A 17343-nucleotide genomic window follows, 5' to 3' on the forward strand; every position below is an offset into this window, starting at 1 on the left:
GGAAGGGGAGAAGGGTAGCGTCAGGAGATGGAAGAGGGGAGTTTGATAGGAGCGGGTAGGATTTGGAAGAGAGAAATGAGGAGAGCGAGAGAGGGAATGAATTCGAGAGAGCGCGCAGATTTTAACTTATGCCTAAATGGATCTCAAAGCAACATAATAGTAGGGGGATCAATGTATTGGTATGGATCTCAGAATGTCGCTATAGCAGATATGAGCGGGTGTGGATCTCAAAGTGATCCTGTAGGAGTGGAAGATTGAGCGAGTAGGATCGTGAGAGGAGAAATGAGAAGAAGCTGAGGGTGAGGGGAATACCCGCACAAATCTCAAAGCAAATTGGAGAGGGAGGGGGTGGTGAGGGAAGAAGTCGGAGCTCTCTAGAATATTTTAGAAAGCTCGAAGGGTTAAGCTATATCAACAGGCATCTCAAAGCGATCTGATGGTAGGAGAAGATCGGTGTATTGGTACGGACCTCGAAGCATTGTGGTAGCAGACGTGATGAGAGGGCAAGGGTGAGGAAAATATCAGCATGGATCTCAAAGTGATCCGGTAGGAGCGAAAGACCGAGTGAGTAGATATCTTTCAAGATAATAGAAATATGCTCGAGTATAATTGGATAAAAGATAGAAGATCAAACATTTCAATATAATATTAATAAAAGATATCCAAGAGATCTTAGGTAGATGCTCTACCATGAAGCATGATGTCTTATAATGATAATATTTTAATTGTCAAGATGCTATAATAATAATAGTGGGACATGCATTACATATATCCAAGATTTTAACTTCCACTCATAATAAGCCAGGTTCTTATCCAATTTCCATGCATTTTCACGCTGCTTCAACTAATATAGCATCTTACTATGATTCTTTATTCATATTAATCCACATGATTCTTTATTTTCAAAATATTGGAGCATATTTATGTACATCAAATATGCAAAACTCGATGAAGGAAAACCTTTCTGCTACCCACATCATGTCCATCGTCTCATCTCATCATCTAGAAGCATTGTTCGTCCCTCTCTTGTTCGTTTTATCTCATCCTTTTCCTCTTACAGGAGCAAAATTCAGAAAAAGAGAGATTTAGAAACTCTTACACTTTCTCATAGCATGATATCAACTTTTTTTTATTAGCAGGAGATCAAATTGGGAGCCCAGCTGCTTTCCTGCCAAATTTAACGGTTATCTCCTTGGTTGGGCCCGTATTTAAATTAGATATTTTTTTTCTTATCTTAATCCTAAACTCTTCCTCCGTATATCACGCGTATTGCACGTGCCGTGTTTTAATGCCTAAACTCTTCTCTTTCCCGTTTCCCTCCCTCCCTCCCTCCCATCACTCGAGGGTTTCTTCTTCCCTTCCCGATAAAGCTACTTCCCCTCCTCCGCGACCAGTTCCCTCCCCCCCCCCCCCCCCCCCCCCCTCCTCTAAGACAATCCATGGCCTCCTCCTCCTCCTCCTCTACCAGTCTGTACGACATCCCGTGGGTCGAGAAGTACCGGCCCACGAAAGTCTCCGACGTCGTCGGCAACTCCGACGCCGTCTCCCGCCTTGAAGTCATCGCCCGCGACGGCAATATGCCCAATCTCATTCTCTCGGTGAGAACCCTAAAAATTCCTTCCAAGAAAACGAAAAACCCGCACCCTATTCTTATGTTTTCTCAAAAAACCCTTGCTTGGTTTCCAAAGAAACACTTCGACACGCTCACAGATCGGCACCTGGATTTCCAGCTATAAAAATTCAACTTTCTTCTCTCATATTCCAATTTTCAGGGTCCTCCTGGCACCGGGAAGACCACAAGCATACTCGCCCTCGCCCACGAGCTCTTGGGCCCCAGTTGCCGAGAGGCCGTTCTTGAGCTGAACGCATCTGACGATAGGTAGCGTTCTGCCAATTGCCATTCTTTTTTCTTTGAAATCTCTTTGTAGTCTCTCATTGTTATGTCAGGAGGATTCCTAATAGTTCTGATTCAAATCTTGCAGAGGTATCGATGTCGTGAGGAACAAGATCAAGATGTTCGCCCAGAAGAAAGTAACACTCCCACCAGGCCACCACAAGATTGTAATCTTAGATGAGGCCGACAGGTAATTCCGTGGGTGTGGTTTGGTATTAGATGGGCGCATTGCTATGTGCTTGCCCCAATTTATTGTTTCTTGGTGATTGTGGTCTGATGCCGGAATTTTCTAGTATGACATCTGGTGCACAGCAAGCGTTGAGGAGGACAATGGAGATCTACTCAAACACCACACGGTTCGCTCTTGCCTGCAATATATCATCTAAAATCATTGAGCCAATTCAGAGTAGATGTGCACTTGTTCGCTTCTCAAGGCTGTCTGATCAGGAGATTCTCGGCCGCCTTATGGTAGTGGTGGAAGCTGAGAAGGTTAATTTCTCTCTCTCTCACACACATATGCACACACAAACAATACATTAGTCTGGTTGTTACAGTTGTAGCAGAGATCCTAACAACAGTCAGCCATAAGCAATTATTAAAGAATGAATTAATCACTGCTACTAATTCTGTTAAGTTTTTAGATAAGATTTCTTCAAATCTGCGGGATTGGACTTGATAGGTGCAATATGACTGTATCAACTTTGCCTGCATATGTTTTTAAGTGCTTCTTAAAAGGGTGGTAGGAAATCTTTAAACTTGGTTGTAGTGTTCATGTATATCTTTTACACCTCATATTTAATGCAAACATGATAGGAATTCATATTTTTTCCGACCAACAAATCGTGTATATTCTTATGCTAATTATAGATTCTTGTTTATTGCTTCTTTCTACAAGAGCTTATCTGGTCCTTATGGCCATTTGCAAAATCTTCCTATCATTGTGATTGACTTCTTTCAAAGGTTTCCTCTATGTTCATTGATTGTCCTCTTTATTGCATGAGTATTCAATTTTTCTTCATTGCAATATTTCTATTGGGATGCTCCCATGCTTTGTCATTTTGTAGCCTTGCTCTGCTATGAAAGCTTAACTTCTTCAACTTCTCCATGTATATGATCATGTTATTTCAACATTTAGACCCAAGTAGCAAAATTTTGATAAAGTTTCATGTGGTTACAATCATATTGCTTCAATAGCAAAATGCCACTGATTTTGATGCATTTTCATGCAATGTCCTAGAAACTGGCCTATGTCACTTCATAAGCATACATGGCACCTTGCTGCCTTGCATAGGGCCCAAGTGCCATCGATATTTTGGGTCACATAAGGATTGCTTAGGCACATGCATAGGTTATGTAATCGTATTCAACTGAGGTGGCATGTTTTTTGGGGAAAGAATCTAGGTCGGGTGGGCTAGTTCGGTTCAGGCAAACTATAGAAGCCACTTTACCCTTAACTAGGAGTGTAATTGAGTTGATCTTGATTGAGCTTGGCTATGGTCAAGCTTATTTTTAACTTATTTTTGATCTTGAAAGTTGAGATCAAGCTTGATTCATTTACCATTATTCCAAGCTCGATTCAAGCATAATTTTAGAGCAAGTCAAACACAATCCTAATTGATCAGCTTGAAAATCCAAAATTGAGCTAGAAATCAATTCAGGTTTCAACCAAGCATGCTTCACGCTTGAATTAAAGCTTGATTTCAAGCTTCGTTCAAATCAAATTAACAGTTAATGGATTCTGTACTCAAGAAAATTTTAATGAATTCAAATAGTTAAATAACATTCAACCTTGAAATGATTCTAATACTATGGACCATTGTATCCAACATTCACTATCTGTACTTATAAATTTATTATATACATACATACATAAATATATTTTTGAGCACAATCAAGCTGATTAAGCCGGGTCTAATTTTGGCTCGGGTTGAAATTAATTTTGGGCCTAGATTGCTGGTTCAAGCTTGGTTTGTTTAGCTTCAACCGAGCTTAAACTGAGCTTTTTTCTAGCCAAGCCTAAGCCAAGCTCAAGTTGTTCAAATTGTTTGCCACCCATACTGATAACCTTTCATCTTCAGAACTAAATGTGAGTTGAAGAACAAAAATGAGGAAGGAGTGAAAGAGAGAATGGTGGCAGCTGGGGACAGTTAGCATATCATGCAACTTTGTTGAATTGCGTGATTGCTACTAGAGGTTGGCAGCAATGCTATATGTTTATATCATTTTTTCTTTTCATTCTCTTTGACCTTCTTTCCTCTTCTGCATCCATTCCTCATCTCTTTCCTCCCCTCTTTCTCCTCTTTATCCTTTCCCTCTTCTGCCTCCTGTTCTCATTCTCCTTTTCCTCCACCCTCCCCTACCTCCTCCACCTCTCCTTCTCCCTATGCTCCTTTTACTTCTCCTACTCCCCCACCATCTGAGCCACCTCTTTTGCCTCTCTCTCTTCTTCCTCTTCCACCTATACACCTGTATAGGTGCCTCCAAACTACGTGTGCTTGTCTTAGCTGATTGATGAACTGATGCAAACCATTTTTGGTCTAAAACAGTATAAACTTCAGTTCACAATTGGACATTTGGATGAAAATATTTATAAACAAAAGTGCATCATGCAACATTTACAAAAAGTATGCACAATATGACCACTAAAATATATGTTGTAGCTCAGATAGTTTTATTGAGTTCTTACAAAATAAGGGCAAGAAATGTGAAAATTATAATTACTTTAGTATAAACTTTACCATGTGAGAAAAGGGTTTATAGGAGATATCTGCTAGTACTCTTTACTGCTGTATGGATAAGGTGACTTGAAGTGATTTTGTCATCACAACTGTCTCCATGTCCATGATACCTAGGGCTAGGAAATAAACTGAAATCACAATCAATGGAAAGGTTTTAATATGACTGCTCCAATCCATGATACTTTGAATTGTGATAAGCTTGGCGATTATTTTCAATGCCAAGGTTGAAATATCAACAAATAAAAGATTAATAGAGCAATTCCTCTACCATCAGTTTGGTCATCATCACCATTAACACTTTCACATCATTATCTTCCCTACCTTCATTTCTCATATCCATTTCCATCTGCTCTCTCTATGTCTAACTGGGCTTTTCATCAAATCTATGCCCTCATCAAACATTTCTTCTCTTGGGCTTTGAAGACTGCATGTTCTTTCTTATTTAGCAACATTTAATGGGTCACTTTTAGTCTCATAATGCCCATACTTAGTAGCCGCATCATCTTTCTCACTGTTCAAGTTTCTTTGCATTATCTCACATAATATGATGGCAGTGACTTATTGATGCATCTTCATGGATGTCCATCTTTTTTGGAAGTTTTCCTATCCTTCTCAAGGGTATATATTCCTATGATGATGCTGGATGGTCAAGGATTGAAATGCTAGTGTACATGTGAAAAACTCTCTCGCCCCCCCCCCCCCTCTCTCAAATCTGAGAGAGAGAGAGAGAGAGAGAGAGAGAGAGAGAGAGATTAAATTTCTGGGATGGCATCTGTGTTGCTAAGTTGGACATAAATATGAAGTGCAACTATCAAACAGATGGTATGTGGTGCACAATGAAAAAGCACTAATCCTGTAATGTTTATTCCTTCCGGTTCTAACCAGCTGGTTTTCTTGGAATATTTCTTTTCCAGGTACAATTGATATCAGCACTGCAGGAACTCAAAACCTCTTTCATTGCACACGTGCATTGACTAGCTTGTCTCTCTGTTCATCCTAGAAACCAAGAATAGACTCTATAAATGTTAGTTCTCGTTGTCAATATTGTGATACAATCCTGAATTTGAGTAGTACAACTTACTGAATGCAAAGTTGAATAGATTATTGTTATTATTTTATATGCCTGTTAGCAACTTCAGAAAGCCAGCTCTTTTTGTGTCACGAGATGGCACCCTAATCAGCCAACAACAATATTTAAAGAGTTGTCAATGATGGTCTTGTTTCTGCTAATGACAAGCCTTAGACCTCTGAACATTATCCTTTTAAACTTCAAGCAGAGCAGTCTTTCTGCATAATTGGGGAGCAAGTCAACTGCAGGCATGGTAGATGTTATGAATTACACTTCTCCTGTCTTGTTTGGCTTTGTAACCCAGTTTGATTATAACAAACTCAATGACCCCATCAAATGGTCTGATGGGATGATATAAAATTACTGATATAGTGCACCAATAAATTTGGGAACATTGCAGACCTCATCCACATCTTCCTAGCTGATCCAGGCCATATAATCCATGCACCTCATCTTGTAGCAGAAATATCTGAAAAGACTGCATTTCTTGGATTTTTTTTCAGTCTCAGAAATGATCTCTACACTATCCCCTTCTTTTAGGTAGTTGGCAATTGAAGGACAGGTGTCCATAAAAGGTCTGTTGCCAGAATTCTGTATCGACGGTCTTCAGTAATGTTCTGTTTTTTTAGTAGTGGTGAACTATTGGTTACACCAGTCTCCATAAATTTACTACAGATCCTTCACATAGAAATTCGATCAAATCATCTGCTATCAAATATGCACTTGCTCATCATATGAGAAAAAACATAGAGTTGAGTGAACATGCTTGCTGAATGCGTAATGGTGTTTTATCATCCATTCACCATTTTTCACAATTTTGCTACTGCATGAGTGAATTTCTCGTGGCTGAGCATAAATGGTAGAGTAATTCCTGCAAGTTACTGTTGCTTTCATGAACACAATACACCACATCATGTAATTGAAACATTGTCTACCTTGCTTCCCTCACCATATCCACCTAGGACTATGTATTTTGACATTGCTAAACAACACAGACATGTCAGGCTAGGGAAGAGCTGGGATAATTGGATTGATAGCTTCTTGTGGATTAAGTATTCTATTTTTGGTTCATCTATTTGTGAGTTTGCATGGACGCTATTCTGGGATAGATGAGTGAGAGCAGCTTACTATAGAAGGCCTAAAAATTCATGGGAAGCTGCACCAGCTGATAGTTCTATCTTGTTCTGATCTGGAAATAACACAATAGTCTGTGGTAGCAAGCAGTGAATCACTTATGAAATTGTCTCAGACATTTGAGGTCGGAAGCAGCGAGTCCAGGCTATTCATGACCAAGCCTTCTTATACTGCATGACAGCTGATAAGATCCTATTAGCTGTATCATACACTTTGGTATGCTTGGTAAAGTTCAAGGTATGTATCTGATCTGTTGATAGTCTGTCAAATCATTGATAGGTTCCTTATGTGCCAGAAGGCCTCGAGGCCATCATTTTCACTGCTGATGGTGATATGAGGCAGGCGTTGAACAATTTGCAAGCGACATTCTGTGGGTTCCGGTTTGTCAATCAGGAGAATGTATTCAAGGTTGAATTTTAGAGATTTAAAGTTCCCCGATCTTTTAACATCACCTTTTTTATCTACTGATGGAGGGTTCTTCATAACACTAATGCAGGTTTGTGATCAGCCTCACCCTTTGCATGTTAAGAATATGATCCGCAACGTGCTTGAGGGGAAGTTTGATGATGCCTGTGCTGGTCTGAAGCAGCTCTATGATTTGGGTTATTCTCCTACTGACATTATCACCACTCTCTTTCGAATTATTAAAAATTATGACATGGCTGAATATCTGAAGCTGGAATTCTTGAAGGTAGCCGGCTGTTCCTGATAATCTTCCATACTATATTCTGCCCAGCTTTTATGTTTGATCATTGTCGTCATGGTTCTGTGAGTTCAGGAAACAGGATTTGCCCACATGAGAATCTGCGATGGAGTAGGCTCGCTTCTTCAGCTCTCAGGTCTCTTAGCTAAGCTTGCATTGGTCCGGGAAACAGCGAAAGCTCCATAAATATTCTTTGCTGCTAAAGATAGCTTGTCTCCTTTGTCTGAAATTTTGAGAACTCTCAGCTGTTAAGCTCATCATAACACTCATGCTTCACTAGTTTTCAGTTATTTGTCAGGTGCTCAACTTGATTACACTTATTATCAGTCTTACCAAGTTGGAAGTCTAGGAAATTCCATCAGTATTTGATACATATTCCGGTTTTCAATTTTATTTAACACAAAAATTTAGGCCCTGGAAGAAAAACCCTGCTGTCCTATGCCAGAATGATGATTTTGTTGGCGTACCAAACAATATGCAGTCGAAGGTTTCATGATTGTTTGGCCAACTTACGCATCTATAGGCGGAAATTTACTTATTTGAAAATTTGTTGGTTGTTTAGCTATGTGGTGGTGTCGGCCTAGCACTGTCTAGCTTGCGATGGTGGAACTTGTGCTTCCAAGTTTAAGAATTTTGTGATCTACGGGACACCCTCTGCGTGTTCTTTATCATAGCTTGACAGGCTTTGTGAGATAAGACTATCAGGGAGAAATGAGCATACTGGTACTAGATGCTGATGCTTAACTTGTTTAAGCTCTCACTGTGAGTATTGGTGGTTTAGTGGTGGCACCATCCTTTTCCCTTTTGTTCCTGAGTTGCCACGTTAGGAATCGTACAACAGAATAAGCCATCACCTCTTTAGCTGCATCGCCTTTATATAGTTCCCCATAAATATAATCAAGCCTAGAGGCCTTATCATCTTGGATTCCCCAATCAGACCTGATTTCAGGAAAGGCTCTTTCCACCTTTTTAGTTGCTTAAAGACCAATCATCCATTTGTCCCACGAGGAATCTTAAAGCGCTCCATCTGCTTTCCCATCTTTCAGTCTCATAATGTACTTCTCTCTTATAACCAATGGTTAGCATCATGATTTCTTCCGTGAGTGAAAGGTTCTTTAGATCTTGTTTCCATAGAATTTTCCTTTTGGAAGACCATCATTTTGGTCGCTTCTTGCAGCAAGGAAGCGCTTCTATTGGTTGTTAAATAATGAAAGAGGAATAAGATAAACCTCGAAGGACTCCGTTAATTTTGTTGGTTGCACTTATATCTGTTGTGTCATGTTGTGTGTGAGCCGCTGTTATACTGAATTTTTTTTTTTTTTTGATATTTTGCTAGTTACCTGCCGATTGGGATGGATTCTATAAGTGTCTTTCATGTGTATTAAGTACCTTAGCTAGTCTCGGACTCGAACCTAGGATTTTCACGATAGCTTCGGACTCGAACCTAAGATTTTCACATGGGGAAATCCCGCTCGCACATGAATTACCTTGGCCAAATTCTTGAGAATACACGGCTGAAGATCAGAATGCAGCACCAGAACTTGTGAGTAGAGAGGTATGACCACTTAGAAAACTCCTTAGGGTCTATACAAATACTAATTAGTAGTTTGCAACAAGATAGCATAAAGTTTATGTGGGTGGGCACAAGTTAGAACCCTTTCATTCAAGCAGTTGTGGCTTGGTGTGTACGTACACACGGTTTAATGCAGGCTGGGCCTCGATGGGAAACATGATGTGATTTTTCATGGTCTACAGCCTTTCAAGTGTGATCTGGCACATTAGAACAAGAATGGCCAAGTTTATATCTATATAACTACCCTACAAGCACCTATAGAGAGAAGGGGATATTGTATATAAAAGCAAAATTATTATTATTTATAAAATTAAAAAAATCTAATTTATAAGAATTCTTAGATACTGCATAGATGGTAGGATTTCAAGCCATAAAAATGCTATCTATTACACCCAAATCATTTACCAAATGGTCCCAATCAGGCATGAATAGCAAGGAACATTTATAAATGGCACCAATCTCCTGGTGTCACATTGGATCAAGAATAAGTTTGGTGGCCGTACCAAATCACATTGTGAGTCCCTCTACCCCTTGCTAGTGGCAGCAGCACCTTGAAGTGCAATAATAACATCTTGCCAGCATCAGGAACTGACCTGAGTACGAGCGGAGCACCATAATTCTTGTCTTTGAAGCCATCTAGTCCACTTATTCCGCAGTCCATACTATTCGACCAAACCCTTATTTGTGTACATGAATTAAATTTCTTTTCAAAAAAGCAAAATTAATATTTTTTTTAAAAATGATGCATAATAAATACTTTACCTTGCATCTTTCTAATTTATTTATCTTATTTAATTCAAAATTATTTGTATTACTTTCATGAAAAGCTGCAATGAGCCAAGCTGTAGCTTTCTAATTTATTTATTTTATTTAATTCAAAATTATTTGTATTACTTTCATGAAAAGCTGCAATGAGCCAAGCTGAATTAAGTAGTTAGAAGCTTAAGCTCGGGCTCAACATAATTCAAAATATTTGGACTTGAAACTCGACTCGTGATCAATCGAATCTTAATATTCAAGCTCAAATTTCACTTGATAAAAAAAAAACAATACTCTAGATTGACTCAACTCAACTTGAATATTAACTGAGCCATACTTGAGCTCAAAATTGAACCTTAATCATAATTAAAATAATATAATTAAAATAAAATATAACACAATATTATATTTTAAAAATTAAATTAATAATTATATGTTATAAATAATATATATATATATATATATATACACACACATACTCGACTAAGCTCGCGAGTCTTCGAGCTTAGTTTTTTTGCTACCATCGAGCTTAATTTGAAAAACTGTTTGAATTACTTGAACCAGTAATAATTGAGCCGCATGGAGCTTAAACTTGGGTCAAGCCCGAACAGGTCGCGAGCCGGCTCATTTGCACCCCTACACTTAACCCAGTTAAGCCAAATCTTTTATTCTCGAGCAAAACTTGAGGTAAATCATTTTTCACTCCATCAATCCAGTGCTGACAAACTGCCAACTACCCTTATCTTTTAGCAAATGAGCCTCTTCGTACTAGGCTATGTCAAGGGGGAGGAGGGTCCCGGGTTTTACGTTGCATTAAAGCAAGCGGATCGTCCTCCGTACATGGGGATCTCCACTGTCAGTGCTGAGAGTTTAAGGTAGCCGCTCAACTTCTCTTCAGTCTTAGGTTCTTCCTTTCTCCGAGCTTTGCAGCCTTTTACATCAGATTGTGTCCAAAGCTTGCTCATTCGCAACTGAGAGCGTCAGCTCCAACCTTTTGGACAGACTGATCTCATCGTTGGAACAAAGCTTTTCTGATCTCTTAACCTTTCATCTAATCCTCGTTGGAATTTATTATAAGCTTTTCTGACATCTTAACCTTTTATCTTATCTTCTAGAGATTCAGCTAGTTAGCAAATGAAGTCAAGTGTCACGCAAGAGTTCTTGAGGCTCTTGATCGATCGCCTTATATTTTAGCATTGGGGTTATCTGATGTGTTTTGATAGGTTATCATGCTTGTGCATCACAAGCTTAATTTGCTACGCGTTTGATGCGAACATGAAACTTAGTCATCGAAATGAAGGTACATGCACTTGTTTGTGTGCTTCTTTTGGGTTGTAGGTATTGCTATACGTGTGGGGAAGGTGTTCTGTCGCATCACAGGATCATATGAAAACAGTTCATGATGTAGGAATTAGTGAGCTCAGAAGAATATGATGCTGCCACACGTGTCTATATATTCACACGCTACTATTAGTTACCTAATCTGCAATTAGCCCGCATGTGATGTGATACAAGCAGATGCATGACGTGTCCCATTACATAAACTATATCCAATTCTAGTTGCTTCACTTGACTGACATGAACAAGCTGCACAATGGATCGAGACGCCACATGCATGTTCTACGGTTTCAGTTTCATGCACGCTTCGACTCTTAAGTGGATGTATGGAAGTTGCCTCGGAAACTAACTGCCGGAGTGTGCCTAAACAAAAGATAAAGATGAAGAGATGCATCAAGGTGAACTTCAATGGTAACGTTGGCGATGATGGTTGCATTGGAGGTATGGATTTTGTTATCAGAGACTATGACGCCCGTCTGATTGCGGCAGAGGGCCGGTGGATCTTCCACACGTTTGTAGTTAGCGTGGAGCTCAGAGCGGCATAAGGAGTCGTCTATGTGAGGCAGATACTAGTGTGGACCGGATCATGCTCGAGGGTGACTCGGCAACAGTGATTGCGTGGATCCGAGACATGGAGCTCGACATCAGGTCGGAGCCGCTGATCCGTGATGTTCGCGGATTCGTGGGTGAGAATGGCCTATCATGGGCTAGAGATGTATACAGGAAGACGAACAGCGCGGTTGACTGGGTTGCCTTATTTGTGGCCCACCATTCAGGAGCTTTCATTTGAGTTGCCTAGATGATTTGGACTCATTGCTAATTTAAGAGAATGGAGAAGCCATTTAGGAATAAATTAGGAAAAAAAAAGGCTCTATTACTATCTCCGGACAGAATTATTCTTAATAATCTAACTCTCCTTTCGTGCACCGGCCTGATACCGCAGAGGATCCGGACTCACGTTACAGCCAAAGAAAAAGGAGAAGTCATTCGGGAATAAAGCAGCAAAAAGATATCATGCACCAGAAATTTACATTTTCCTACGAGATCTTTTAACTTTATAGAGGATTACCTCTCAAAATTACCACACAAATGTATGGTTCGCCCAAGATTTTTAACCCCGTTTTCCCATTGTTTAATGGAGGAAATGTCATGTGAGGGGAAGGAAGAAGCACATTGAAAGATGAGAAACCATTCGCCCAAGAAGATATTGTTAACAATTATAAAAGGCGTATTCCCACTGGCCCATGCATTGAGTGTTCGTGAAAATATTATCAAAATAGTTGCATGTTTCCAAGAAAAGGCTACCATTTCCAATGCCCCCCCTCCCCACCTCCCTCCGATTGACACCTCGGCAAGAACCCCCCAACCATGCTGCCCAAAATGGAAATCCTTCATTATTCCAGAATTTGCGAATCTTTTTAGGTCTGTGGCTAGCTTGCACCACTTCTTCCTATATAAACACATCCCCCTCCAGAGCTATCTACAAGCTTGGAAGCTAGAATTTGCACTCTTTCTACCCTTCACGAATCCATCCCTTTCCCTTCTCCAAAGTTATATATGACCTTTAGAAGTTAGAAAGCTTAGATCTCTCTCTCTCTCTCTCTCTCTCCCCCCCCCCCCCCCCCCCCCCCCCCTTTACCTCCATGACTAGCATGGCAGAGCCACTAGCAGTGGGAAGAGTAATAGGAGATGTCTTGGATGCCTTCAACCCAAGTGTTAAATTGCAAGTTACTTACAGTACCAACAAGCAAGTCTACAATGGCCATGAGTTCATGCCATCTGCTGTATCAGCAAAACCTAGGGTTGAGATCGGCGGTGATGACATGAGAGCTTGTTATACATTAGTATGTAACACTAAGTTGCACTATAGTACCGCATATGACAAATCTGATCTCTCTCTCTCTCTCTCACGTACTCACTCGCTCCTTCTTCTTCTTCCTCCTCTCCTTTTGCTTCTTCCTCTCCTTTTTCTTCTTCTTCCTCTCCTTCTTCTTCTTCTTCTTCTTCACCTTCTTCTTCTTCTTCTTCTTCACCTTCTTCCTCTCGCCCTTCTTCTTCTTCTCCTCCTTCACCTTTTTCTCCTTCTTCATCACCTCCTCCCCCTTTTTCTTCTCCTTCTTCTTCTTCTCTCGTATTGCCGGCCCGTTTGCCTTTATAATCGTGTGAACATTTATTTGTAGATCATGACAGACCCAGACGCCCCAAGCCCTAGTAACCCACACTTGAGAGAGCACCTTCACTGGTGAGTAGCATCTAAACCATGTCCTCCCTAGTCTCGTTTTCTTAACCTAAATTTGTTATGCTGTATTTCTGTTATTTCAACTGGTCATCATGTGGCTCCAGGATTGTAACGGACATTCCCGGAACTACCAACGCATCTTTTGGTGAGTATTAATTCTAGTGAAAAATAGCAAAGGTTTATCAAAACATTTATCATTATTTTTAATATCGTCCTGTTTAAGTTAGGCCTTTTAAAAACCGTAAAAGCAATCCAAAAAAATGGCCTTTTTATTGAATTTAAAGTGTTCAAATTTTTAGCAGCAGGGCCTTCCTGATACATATAGAATTCCAGGATTCCTAAAAGATTCTGGTACCAAAACAGAGATTTTAGTTTCTAATATTGTTAAGGAAACAAACAAAAGACAAATATTAGAGTTGTACTGCATGCTAGTTAAGAAATTAATATAGAGACCTTCGGCATGCTAAAAATATTAATTACTAGAGGGTCTTTTTAAATATTGTGTTTCCTTTTTAACTGCACTAAAACTACATGTTGTAATTCAGTATAATACCAATACAAACTTAAAATTTCTCAATGCCTATTCAGCGATCCATTTACTTTCAACTAACCATTCGACTCATTGGACTAAATAAGATACACGTCAGGTTTAGAATTTTCAACAGGGTACTGAAAGCTTTTAGCAATTTCACTACTATAATGCATACGATTATGGCATGGGCATTATGCATCGGCTGCAATATATCTTTGGAATACAGTTCTAAATACGCAACAGAAGATATCGACCACAATGAAAGATGAAAACATTTGTTGCAACTGATCAAAAACAAGGGATGAGGCCACCATGTGGAACTCCACCTTGTAATCCCATGAAACGCTATGCCTTTTTGCTTGTTTGATGAAACAAAGGATGTTTAGGTGCTTAACGCTTTTGATATTGCAGGAAAGGAACTAATCAGCTACGAGGCCCCCAGGCCTTTCATGGGCATCCACAGGTATGTGTTCGTTCTTTTCAAGCAGAAAGGCAGGCAGACCGTGCACACTCCAAGTTCAAGAGATCACTTCAAAACAAGAAGCTTCGCCGAGGAAAACGGCCTTGGCCTCCCTGTCGCTGCAGTCTACTTCAACGCTCAGAGGGAAACAGCTGCTAGAAGGAGATGATATTAATCAGCAACTAAGTTGTTAAAAATAAGTAAGTAATAGAGTGTGGATTGCGTATGCTTTAACGTTTCCATTGGCGATCAGGGTTCAAAGCTATTTACGCCAGTATCATGGCTCTGGTTGGGAGCGAGAGTTTCAGCTTTTTTTGGTGGAGCCAGGAAAGCCACGGCGGCTCCCAGGGTACGAAAACAGCCTCCGGCAGGCTCGAAGGAACGGGATGTTACTAGCCTTGGCTTTCTGAGATGCTGCGTACTGTTGATGTTGATGTTATATTTTATGGTACGTAGGTTTTGTCTTTTTGTTATGCTTGTGCTTCAGCTCCCCTACTTTCTGGGAGTGGCGAATTTCCTGATTAGAAATAATGAATGAATTTTAAGTATTTTAGAAAGGAGGTCAATCTGTTGTTGGGAGGCCAAAGTGACACTAGCCGTTTGCCACTGGCCGAGGGGGGAACGACGGAGGTAAGTGTAGCCAAATACTCTCTCTCTCTCTCTCACACACACACACACACACACACACACAAAAGAAAAAAAAAAGTGGGCCAAGTAAGTTTCAGTGAAGAACGCTTGTCATGCTCTAAACAAGTGATGCCCAGGTGCCTCATGCTAACATTACAGATCTTTAGAAGGTTTCTGCTGTAGGATGATGGTCTCTTGCCTGCTGGCCACGGCCAAATAGGGTTTTTTTGCACACCAGGATGGATCATGGCATGCCAAGTGCTGGTCTCAGCAAACCACCACACCACCCCACAAAAAAAAAAAAAAAAAAAAAAAAAAAAAAAAAAAAACTGCATTTATTATGGAGAATATTGCTTTAAACAATACCAGAGCAAAATTACTTGACCATTTTATAACCATAACCATATAGTAGTCCTATCCCAACTATTTAGAAATCTGCTGAATAAGTCCTCTAGGATCTGTTTTGTTATTCCCACCTAAAAAAATTCATCCCAGCATATAGCTAGTTGCGAATCTAACATCAATCTCCAACTTTTGATCAGGATTTAGGATTGGCATTAATAGGTTGATTGCATTCCAAATGTAAAGAAAAAATATCTGTTGTGGTTGCGTGTTTTTGTGAGACTAGGGATGGGCATATATATGTAGTGTTGATCATATTCCTCATGTAAAGAAAAAGATTTCTAGTGCATTGTCTTGACTCCAATATGATAGAGTACTATATTGTCATACCAACTTGCACCGATTGTACCATATCATACTGGTAAGATACTAGTATGATTTCGAGTTCAATTTGGTGAATGCATTGAACTGGTCGGAACCAAATAGAACCATCCTATCAACAGTATCATATTGTTCCAACCTATTTTGTCTGATTTCAAGTGATATCGTGACAAAAAGTCAGGAAGAATAAAAGGAATTGGAAGTTGCCTCGATATAGGATACCTATCATAACCTACCAAATATACTGTAACATACCGGTAACATACTGGTACAATCTCCAATACCAAGGTTGCAAATCTCGTTGATGATTGTAGCTATGCGTTTTGTTCATCATGTTGAACATATGAATGTTACAGCATTTTCATGTCTAACCAGCTAAAAGATGCAATTCTTTTGTCCACAGCCGGAAGTTGTGCCTATGATATCCATATTGGCGCACACATGCTTGCGATGCTAGAAGTCATCCCAGGTTTCCGTCAACTTATTGAGTGGAAAGGAAACAGCCCATTCTCCACGACCAAAAAAATAGCACAAACAGAGTTAGCGAGGACATTCAATGGCATCATGTCCAAGAGTTTCTGCTGCAAATCTGATCATAATATAGCTGGCTGAAATCTGAGGGTTATTGGATTTAGAAATGTAAATCCTGCTCCTTGACAAAACTCTGTTCCAGGTTTGCTGTACTCAATGTTGTATTGGGAGCCCATTTTGACTTCATGTGGATCTAATGAGATGGATAAAGATAAATGTTCCTCTCATGCATGGGACCAGAAACTGCGGTATGTTCCTGTCATTCTTGCTGACCCTGGCGAAGATGTGTGTCGACCCGTTTTTGGCACAACCACACCAAGAGACTACCAACAGACTGCTTAGTACCTACCCCCTGTTATTCTCAAAGCTGAAATCTTATTTCGGCCATGTTAGCGGGCTGCTCAAAATAAAATTGCTAGAACTCTGGAATGCATGAAGAGGTTGCATATAGTTATTGACACGAACTAGTCCTAAAAATAACATAAGAAAAGCCCATTTCGGTTTCAGAATCAAGTGCATTTCTCCGGCAACAAAACATCCATCCAGGACTCATTTGGTTCGTAGGAAAAGAACGAGGAAAAGTGTGGTCAACGGAAAAGTAATGAGATGCCTCTTATTTGGTTGAAGTTTTTAAAGGAGAGAGATGAAAAAGTTATATTTTCATGATTTCCACATTTCATGAAAAAGTCTTTTCCATGAGAAACATGAAGGGCTCGTTTGGTTCGCGGAAAAAGAAAGAGGGAAAGTGTGGTCAACGGAAAAGTAATGAGATGCCTCTTGTTTGGTTGGAGTTTTCAAAGGAGAGAGATGAAAAAGTTGTATTTCCATGGAAATATGATTCCCACATTTCATGAAAAAGTTACTTTTCTATGAGGCGGGAATCACTCCATTTTTATTTTTTTTCCTAAAAAGATCTTTCAGCATTAAAGAAGCATTAAAGAGGCATTAAAGACCTAATTTTTATTAAAGGTATAATAGGAATTATACATAAATTTTTCAGAAAAGTAGATGGTCGACCAAACA

The 17343-nt window shown here is 39.8% G+C and overlaps 2 protein-coding genes and 1 long non-coding RNA gene across 4 annotated transcripts; 2 read left to right on the plus strand and 1 right to left on the minus strand.

The window, feature by feature from the left end:
• Positions 1-1335: 1335 nt before the first annotated feature.
• On the plus strand, positions 1336-7953 carry LOC103714160 (replication factor C subunit 4). Its single transcript, XM_008801320.4, has 7 exons — positions 1336-1598; positions 1773-1879; positions 1983-2084; positions 2188-2383; positions 7115-7243; positions 7332-7526; positions 7614-7953. Exons 1-7 carry the CDS (start codon positions 1440-1442, stop codon positions 7722-7724), a joined length of 999 nt encoding a protein of 332 aa, XP_008799542.1. The 5' UTR covers positions 1336-1439; the 3' UTR covers positions 7725-7953.
• LOC113463193 lies at positions 3879-7108 on the minus strand. The gene is made up of 2 exons (XR_003386974.2): positions 5805-7108; positions 3879-5765 (listed from the first exon to the last, which is right to left on the minus strand). It is a non-coding gene; the product is annotated as an uncharacterized LOC113463193 (long non-coding RNA).
• A 4874-nt stretch (positions 7954-12827) lies between the features above and the next one.
• Positions 12828-16792, plus strand: LOC103714156 (CEN-like protein 1). 2 transcript variants are annotated; one of them, XR_005509798.1, is made up of 6 exons: positions 12828-13052; positions 13389-13450; positions 13552-13592; positions 14391-14887; positions 14994-15069; positions 16193-16792. XR_005509798.1 is itself a non-coding variant. In XM_039122050.1 (4 exons), exons 1-4 carry the CDS (start codon positions 12852-12854, stop codon positions 14606-14608), a joined length of 522 nt encoding a protein of 173 aa, XP_038977978.1. In that variant the 5' UTR covers positions 12828-12851; the 3' UTR covers positions 14609-14987. The 2 variants fall into 2 exon arrangements, 1 of the variants encoding a protein (XP_038977978.1); XM_039122050.1 differs by lacking the exons at positions 14994-15069; positions 16193-16792 and having other exon boundaries at positions 14391-14987.
• The last annotated feature ends 551 nt before the right edge of the window (positions 16793-17343 follow it).

The sequence above is a fragment of the Phoenix dactylifera genome, chromosome 2 (assembly GCF_009389715.1).
Source record: "Phoenix dactylifera cultivar Barhee BC4 chromosome 2, palm_55x_up_171113_PBpolish2nd_filt_p, whole genome shotgun sequence".
Classification (NCBI taxonomy): Eukaryota; Viridiplantae; Streptophyta; class Magnoliopsida; order Arecales; family Arecaceae; genus Phoenix; species Phoenix dactylifera.